This window comes from Haemaphysalis longicornis, unplaced genomic scaffold, assembly GCF_048455015.1.
Source record: "Haemaphysalis longicornis isolate Haplotype H1 unplaced genomic scaffold, Haemaphysalis longicornis Haplotype H1 scaffold_9, whole genome shotgun sequence".
Lineage (NCBI taxonomy): Eukaryota > Metazoa > Arthropoda > Arachnida > Ixodida > Ixodidae > Haemaphysalis > Haemaphysalis longicornis.
In genome coordinates this window covers 94,742,012-94,750,823 of record NW_027526460.1, presented here as the reverse complement: position 1 = coordinate 94,750,823, position 8,812 = coordinate 94,742,012, and the positions used below count along the sequence as shown (strand labels likewise).

Genomic DNA, 8,812 nt, shown 5'->3' with positions numbered 1-8,812 from the left:
ACAAACGACAAAGGCAGTACTCCGGTTTCGAACAGGGTTTAATTCCAAGACAGGCGCATCGACGGACAGCTCAACTCGAATGGCATCCGTGAAGGCTCGATGACGGCACCGTCCTCCAAGGTGGTAACCAGGACGCATAGATAGGAGGCGGTCTGCACCAAGAGGCAAATCACGTTAAAAATGTTACGTTTAGGGAGATCACCATTGCTTACAGATTGCAAACAGGGTTTAATGATTTCAAGACAGGCGCAGCCATGTACAGCTCGACTCGAACGGCATTCTGGACGTCTCGATGACGGCCCCGTCCTGCTCGGCGGGGGCCGGTACGCATAAGCAGGAGGCGGTCTGGAACAAAAGGCAAAGCAGGTTAGAAATGTAATTTCGAAGGTAATGACGGCTTACCGAATGCGGGGACCATGATTACGCCTGGCAGGAACGGGAAGGGACGCTGAAAGGCAAAGTAACAGACGAACAGCGACAGAACCACTTTTATTACCAGAAAACACCTCTGTACAAAACACGCGTGGTCGAGCTCAGTAGATAGGACAGATGGAGACGTGTACCTGCCTAGCCAGAAGAGTAGTGCATGTTTGCGGGAAGGAGCAAGTGCAATAAGACACGACGCAAGGGTCAGGGAAAGGGGAGGGCGGAGGCGGTGCCGGACGCTAACCTGAAAAGGAACCAAGGACACCAATTCCATCACTCGCCTTTGCCACGACCCCAATTTGGAGCCGCGGACCGCAGAGCTGCGTTCCGTGCTTCAGTGATGCTCGTTGAAGGTGACGACTGTGTTCCGAACGCCGCGCGAACCGAGGACGTGCGAGAGGAAGGCATTATCGAAGTGCATATACCTCGGCTACCGTGGCGTTCGGAAAGGAAGACCGACTATCACCACAACCTAACGGGGCTTCCGAGCTGAGTCCGACGCTAGAGGCAGTGGCGAAGGGCTCCAACACCGCCACTGCGCCGCTGTCCCGAAAGCTACAGCCTAACGCGCACCGCAAAGCTTTGGCGACAGACGGAATCCCTGCGTCGCGACGGCCCAGGAAACGTCCGGCTCCGAGGCTAATGTGCGCTCGGTTAGGAAAATTCAAATACGCAAACGTTCAGCGCCGCGAAAAAAATGATACGAAAGCCGGTTTCATGGGCACGCCGCACGTCGCTCCGGGCCTTCAGCCACGGAACTCACCACTTGGAAGAGTCGTCGGTGAAGACTGTGAAGCAGCATACCGTGAAGGAAGTCCGTGAGGCCCTCGTGGGTATTCGCTTGTCCGAGCTAGCCGGTTGGGAGCGGGGATGGCACAGGCACAACGAAAAACGACTGAAGGAAACGAAAACGACAACACTTATGGCATTAAACACCTCTTAGCGCGAACCAAACTTCCCCAATAGACAGTGTACCGCGTGGAAAAAAACTAACCTGTCCATCGCCGCCGTCACCGCACCGCCAGCTACTCTGCGCCCGATGCACAACAGGCAGGCAAGATGGCGTACCCCTTGTTCTAAAACGCGCTTATCCTGGCATTACAGAGCGCTGCTATCGGCTACCGCCTACCCTTCCACTCTTTCACATCGATATCGTCTTCCAGAACATTCTGCCAGTTGTAAAACAAAACGGAAAAAGTTATCGCATCAAGTCGCAGCCGCGCGGCCACCGGAGCATGCATGACAAGGCATTTTATGCTTCGTCACGGTGCAAGATAACCTTTTTGTTTGGTGGTTCTTCATGTCGGCTAGGGGCTTTGGCTGGCGCGATTGCATGGTCCTATCGATCATGCAGCCGTTACCGGCCGTCTTCCGCGGCTTTTGAAACCGAATAAAAAACGCCACGTCTTGAAGAAACAGTCGACTGCGCGGGAACACAAATGCTACTGCGTACGAGTCATTTATTGATTGATTGATTGATTGATTGATTGATTGATTGTAAGGTTCAACGCGCCGACAAAATGAAGGCGATGAGGCGCGCCGTATAGTGGAGGGCTCCGGATTGATTTTGACCACGTGGGGATCTTTAACATGCGCCGAAATCTCGTATATACACGGGCGGTTTGGCTCTTCGTATCCACTAGAAAAGCGGCCGCCGCGGCCGGGACTCGAACCCGCGTCCCCGTTCTCAGCAGCACAACGCCTTAGCCACTGAGCCATCGCGGCGGGTGCGTATACGAGTCGTGGCTGTAAGAAAATTAGTGCCCTTTCCACTCTGTGAAGAAAAATGACCTCCGAAGCTGGACGCAGTCCACGGAGTGCATGAAAGGAAACACGTTTGTTCGTAAATAGCGACTGAGCGTACTTCCTAGCCAATTAGCTGAATGAAACTTGGAAGGATCCAAGGTTCAGTCTCGCGGACAAGCTAGGAGATGGCTCCCGATTCGTAGGCATCTCACTGTCCGTGTAACACACCAACCCAATCCGCTCGATCACTGAGAGGACACCAGACAAGTCGCATTGGGCCGTTTGACGTCCGCGTTTAAACCTCCCGCCAGCACAACGGGGGCGCCATCAGTAAGGACCGCGTGCACGCACCCCTCCCCCCAAGCCGTGCACGCCGGCAACCGGTTATGTGCACGGGCTTAAAAGTGAAAGAAACCTAAACAAGTAATACTGCCCCACTTCGGAGTTTTAAGCGGGCAAGTTGCCCTTCATCCGGGAGGTATTCGCAGCTACTCGACGAGCTGTAACTAGAGGGCGCAGTACGGCGGTAGCGGCTTTCTATACATGGCGAAGTTGCGCAAAACAAACAAGGTCAAAGAAGAAACGACAAGAAAGTGCGCTTGTCCTTTCGTTTCTTATTTGCCCTCGTTTGTTTTTGCGAAACGTTGCCATGGATCGCTTCCAACTACCATGCCGGAGCACCGATAAGGCGAATGTATGCAAATGCGCACGCGAGCGAAACCAAAGCTTTTCGCACCACCTATCAGCTGATGGGACACTCGTTACATCGCTATGATGTAAAGGGGAGGTGGCGCGATAACTCCCAGCAGAATTCCAAACGCAATCGTCAAAGCACACCTGGCAAACACTACGCACCCGTAGGCCGCTACGTGCTTGTGAATGTTTACAGCGGCGCGTTCGAGCAAAGCCGGCCGTGGTTCCAGCGGTAATCGTCAAATTCGGCTCGCAGCTCGTGAAGGTGCTTCCTGAGCATGGGATCTACGTGAGCATGGGATCTACGTCTCGTGTCGCTTTTAACAGCGACAGTACTTCCACGATACGAGGGTGGGAGCGCAACACTGGCAAAAAATCTCGTACGGCGCCTTCGGCGGTAGCATTTCGGCTGGCGTACCCGCAAATTTTCCCGCCATTTTTTGGCGGGGCTACCATGGTTGCCAGACCAGGACTGTCCTCCCCTTTACGGACTGCCTTTACGGGCTCCATACGTTTGTAGTACCTCCCCGAGGGGTGAAGCGAAAAAAAAAAAAAAAAGAACGAACCTGGGCCCGAGCCAGAGCCGCGAGCGCACAGGGGTTTGAAACCAGAGCGGGCTGACAGATCCGCGGCCTTTACGGTGGGCACAGAGGGTGCCCTCTGTTGATTAGCTCGCATCATACATTCGCGGGTACTACAAACGTATTGGAGCCCGTAAAGGCCTCGGATCTGTCAGCCCGCTCTGGTTACAATCTGCGCGCTCGCGCCGCGGGCTCGGGCTCAAGCCCAGGTTTGATATTTTTTCGCTTCGTCCCCACGGGAGGTACTACAAACGTATTGGGGCCCGTAAAGGCAGTCCGTAAAGGGGAGGACAGTCCTGGTCTGGCAACCATGGTAGCCCCGCGAAAAAATGGCGGGAAAATTTGCGGGTACGCCAGCCGAAATGCTACCCTCAATTGTGCACTTTGCTATTTTCTTTTAAAATTTAGATGGGTTCGCGGGAGTGCACAGGTCCCCTTTATATCATTCAAATAACTTTACTCTTTCTACCTGGAAGCCTAACTATTTATAAATATCAGAAATCGCCCCATTTTCCTGCGCTGCCTTTCGATCCTGCGCAAGACTGTGCGCAATACCGCCCTCACCAGAGTGAATGAATAAAGTCCGAAAGGTTATGTTTGGTTCGTCTGTGATCATTCAATTGTTTTAAGGAACGGAGTAAGCTAAATAACGGCGGGATATTGACCCTCAAGGGCGACAGTGCAGTGTATTTACGCCACCCTTCTACAAAAGGGTTGTTCTCGGGCCTCAATTTCCCAGCTACTGACATAATTACGCTGTTGGGACCAAGGGGGTTAAAAAAATTGGTTGGGACGCGGTTCGGTGAAAGCCTGCCGAGTTCTTTGTTGCAGCTCCAAGACGAAGCGTGGTGATTCATTTTTGTCCACTTCTTGTAAGAGCGGAAGGTACATATTTGTTTTTAGAAATGCGGCGACACGTTTTAAGCGGTCTGTGGGACGTCTCAGCACGTATTCGACGGTTTAGCGGACGGCAATACCTGCGCGATTTGTGTTGGCCATAGTGTCGGCAGAGGGATGAGAATACCCGCCAAATTCTTCAAGCATTTAAATGTGACTAACTGAATTCAAAAATCGCAAAAGACAGAACAAGAAACGACTACACACGGCGGTGTTTTTTGCACGTCTTTTTGCGCTGTTACGAATTCAGTTAGTATGCACCAAATAGCCCAAGCCACCGTTCTAACGAAGTTCAAATATGACGAAAAACGGATTTTTTTTTTCGGGAAGCATGAATATGCACCCTTAACAACAGGAATGCCCACAAACACATGCGAATCAGCTGTGACGTTTTTCTATACACATCACCGTGTGTATGGAAGTCGAATTACCCAAAGGTGACGGTGAAGTGATTTGTAAAGATGGCGGGATTACTTGTGGAGATTATAGTCTGGTGTCCCTAGGGCTTCGACCACTCTGGTTGCGTTTACGCAACTTTCTTATAAATTAATTTTAAAGTGTTGTCCTAATCTCTGCATCCTCCTTGCCGATTTAATTTCGTATGACGTTTACTCGTGTAGGCTTTTACTACGCCCACTGCGGCTCGCCGACCCTATAGGCCGGCCGCCCGCGGGTCGTCGCGATTCATTCCTTAAATTAAAACTAAGCCATGACAAGAATTGTGTCTGGAAGAATGTGCCTTTATTGTGCTAGTTTGAAAAAAGTCCAAGTCAATGTATATCTACGCTAGCGCACATGCATACGACGCTTCACTGAGTTCGCCTAACGGGAGCTGTAAGCTGCATTTGCCCGTGCAACTGGTACGCTAGTAGAAAATCTAAGGCCAATAAAAAGTGGCAGAGGATTCAGCGAATTTAATGTAAGTAATAATCCAGAAAATCGACCAATACTCTCTTTGTAAAGCGTAAATCCAAGGTACGGGAAACACATTTTGCGCAGGGTGAGCTAGCACAGAGGTCCGCAGCACGATCGCACATGTGCAATCTCTTTTTACCCGCCTGAAGAACGCAGTCTCTAGTGAAACATATTTGTGGGGATTTGATGGAGGCACAAAAAAATTCCTTTAAGCTGCTTACGTCAAAACTCTTAGTGAAAACATACTTGCGCTACAAAGGAATGTCGATCTCTTGCTCGGATAATTGCCGCTTATATCAACCAGAAGCCATTAATCGTTGCTTTGCTTTGTGCCGGGATGTGGTGGTTTTTGGGATGTTTTGCAACAAACTGTTAAAAGGGACATGTACACGTTTACGTGTCCATGTCCCTTACACAGTGCGGTTCTTGCCTTCTCTAGATACTACTGGAGTGCCCTATGATTTTTTTTTTGTGATGGAATTGTATACCTTGTAGAAGTGCCGCATGACTGACCGGCATGCGGAACTCCCCCGCCCGACGAAGTCCGTTTTTTTGGGAGCTGGCTGCGTTGGTCGAGAGCATTCATGCAAAGGAAAATTACCCACCAGAGTGGCTGCACCTGCTGGACGCACATGTCTGCTTTCTAAAGTTTTGGCGGCTGCTATATTGTAGCTGCTTTGGTGTTATCCTTCTGAGATAACAGTTAACTTTTGTATTGCATAATAACTGCAAGTTTTTTATGCATAAAATAAATGCGGCATGGACGAGGGCTCTGAAGCACTAGATGCAGTGCTTCGTAGCAGGAGGTTCGAATCTCCGGTTGAATTTATTTTTTTTTTTGGGGGGGGGGGGGGTGCAGGGCAGTTTATTTTTTTTTGTATAGGTAACGTTTTACTAACTGCATTCGCCATTCTGCGCTGCAATCATCATTGCCTTATGAGCGAGTTTAAAGACAACGTACAGACAGACACTGACGCGCTGGCGAGTTTTCGTTGGCGTGGTGTTGACATATCACCGGCTGCTTGGAGGCACAGTGCCGAATCCGCCGACTGCCGGCCTCGTGCGAACGCGCCTCTTAAGACACAGAAACGAGCAAGGCAAGCTCCGAAGTTGAGAGAGAAGCTGAGCGTCTCCGATGCTGCGGACGGCATGCAGCCACTGCGAACGTGTCATCTAGTACACGTTACGACTTTAAGCGCGTCTGACATCCTTGTCTGACCTATAATGCCGTCGGCAACGACATCCAACCAGCGGTAACGTTGGGCGCCAAGCATGTTACTGCGGGGAACCGAAACTGAAGCTGGTTTGAACAACTCTACAAAAATAAACCACAACTACATTCCGACACATGTGCTTGTTGCCAGTAGTAGTAGAGATACTTCTAAAACAATAACATTGACATACAATCATCAGTTTAAAATCCTGGGTATCGTTTAAGCACGTCGCGTGACGTTTCCTGTGAGGCTGACTTGTCTTGAAATACGATTGGACGCTGTTTAGCGTACTAAATTTCATGCATACGCTTTTGTCAGCCCTATTTTTTCCTTAGGAAAAACATCAGTGCTATTCGCATGAAGTGAAATTGTAAGAATGTACCTTTGTGGTACATTTCGTGAGCGTTCGAGAAAGTTTCGGTTTCGGTTCCGCCGTGCAATACGTATATGGTTTCTGACGTTATCTGTAATCGAGCATTGGTAATACTTCAGAAATCTACATGATCAGCTATTCACATGTTATTGACTGCAGAAATGGGCCGCATAAACCCCCTTGCCCCGCTTCAAGCTAACAAGTGTCGTTTCATGCAGTAAGGCCGAGCCGAGGTGGACGCAGTGGCTGAACTCCGGTGCTCCACTTCATTGGAGATCGTTTCATGCAGTAAGGCCGAGCCGAGGTGGACGCAGTGGCTGAACTCCGGTGCTCCACTTCATCGGAGATGGTGAAGTGCGGGGCGTCTCTCCCGCAGCTACGGATCTCACCTACACGCCTTTTCTCTGTACTATCCGCCACGTCGTCGGTGAATCGGCCAATTAAACACATTCGGCCAATAAAAAAGGCCTCTACCCCTAGATTTTGAACCCGCACAGTGGATGCCAACGCTTCGTGCTTCATCAAATTACGCTGCGGTAATATGCAACGAGGCTTACAAATAAGAAGTACATATGTTGAGGCCCACCACCGCCATATCGGACATCTGCGACATGTTTTTAGCGGTAAAAATAGGCGAACACAAGAAAGAGGACAGGACAGGCGCTTTCAACATTGCATCGGACATTGCTGTTTACTGGTTGGATTGCAGTACTTTGAGCTGCTAAGCTGAGCATTGACTGAATAACGTTTGTGCAGTAGGCTTTACCCTAGCCCCCGCAAATATCTGATGAGCAGCTACTACGGTTTTTCTGGCAGGATTATCGAACGGCAATGTGTGGCCGTGCTGAAAACCGGTCTGGTGTTTCACCCTGCGAAATGGTTTTACGGTTTACGATAAAAAATTTCAGTTGCTTTGATTTCCTTATTACGTATATTACTTTGCTTTTTCTTTGCTTTAGATTTTCTACAGGTGTACCCGTCGCAGAGGCATATGCAGCTTACGGCGAAGCGTTGTACGTAAATTATATGAAACAATACTTGCTCGCTAGAAACGGTCATCATCACCATCATCATAAGCGTACTCAGGTCCACTGCAAGACAAAGGCCTCTCCCACTGACCTCCAACCGCTCGTGTCCTGCGCTGCTCGAGTCCACAGTTTACCCCGAATTTCTTTATTTCATCCGGTTAATCCGGTCCGTCTCTGAAGTCAAAAACATGTGACTAGGGGGTCATGGTGACTCCTGAAGTATGGCTAATGCACGATCACAGATATCTTTAGAAAATATGGGCGCGTTTTACGGTGAAACCAAAACCGAAACTAGTTCGAACTCTCCAAAAATAAACCACAATACCTTTATCCCGACACATACTTCTTGCGAATTGAACTAAAGTATTTCATAAAAAAACATTCTTTACGCAAGCGCAGGTGCACATGCATGAACTCTAAAATCTTGGCCGTCGTCCATTACATCGCAAGATGGGTTTGCTTTATTTCCCGTCACTGCTGCAGTTGTGGCTGCCGCGGGCCTCGCAGGGTATTTTTTCTTCTTTCGGACTTTAAAAATTAAATATGGTATTAGCGACTGCAAAAACAAAGAAAACCATGTTTATCTGCACCCGTCTATGCAATGCAAACACAATCATGAGTTCATCATCATCATCATCATCACCAGACTGTCTACGCCCACTGCAGGGCAAAGGCCTCTCCCATTATTCTCCAATTATCCCGGTCCTGTGCCAACTGTGACCAATCACAAGTTAAACAAATACAAAAAAAGTGGTTGCTTGCTAATTATCACTAGGGTGTGTAATATTCTTAAAATCCCCGCTCGATTTTTTTTCCTTGTCATGTGCAATGTTCACAGTATTCTTCGTGGGCTCAACTATCACCAAACACCTCAATGATTGGCGAAAAAGGGACGCATTGGTGTGACGATTCGGCGCGGAGGTCGGAACAGTGTAACGG

The 8,812-nt window shown here is 49.4% G+C and overlaps 1 protein-coding gene across 2 annotated transcripts; it reads right to left on the bottom strand.

Moving 5' to 3' along the window:
* On the bottom strand, positions 1-1,593 carry LOC144151446 (uncharacterized). 2 transcript variants are annotated; one of them, XM_077682496.1, is made up of 6 exons: positions 1,421-1,593; positions 1,190-1,321; positions 708-786; positions 403-448; positions 213-345; positions 1-152 (listed from the first exon to the last, which is right to left on the bottom strand). In XM_077682496.1, the coding sequence occupies exons 1-6, from the start codon at positions 1,426-1,428 to the stop codon at positions 71-73; spliced, it is 480 nt and encodes a 159-aa protein (XP_077538622.1). In that variant the 5' UTR covers positions 1,429-1,593; the 3' UTR covers positions 1-70. The 2 variants fall into 2 exon arrangements, with proteins under 2 accessions (XP_077538622.1, XP_077538623.1); XM_077682497.1 differs by lacking the exon at positions 708-786 and having other exon boundaries at positions 1,231-1,321; positions 1,421-1,582.
* Between the last annotated feature and the right edge of the window lie 7,219 nt (positions 1,594-8,812).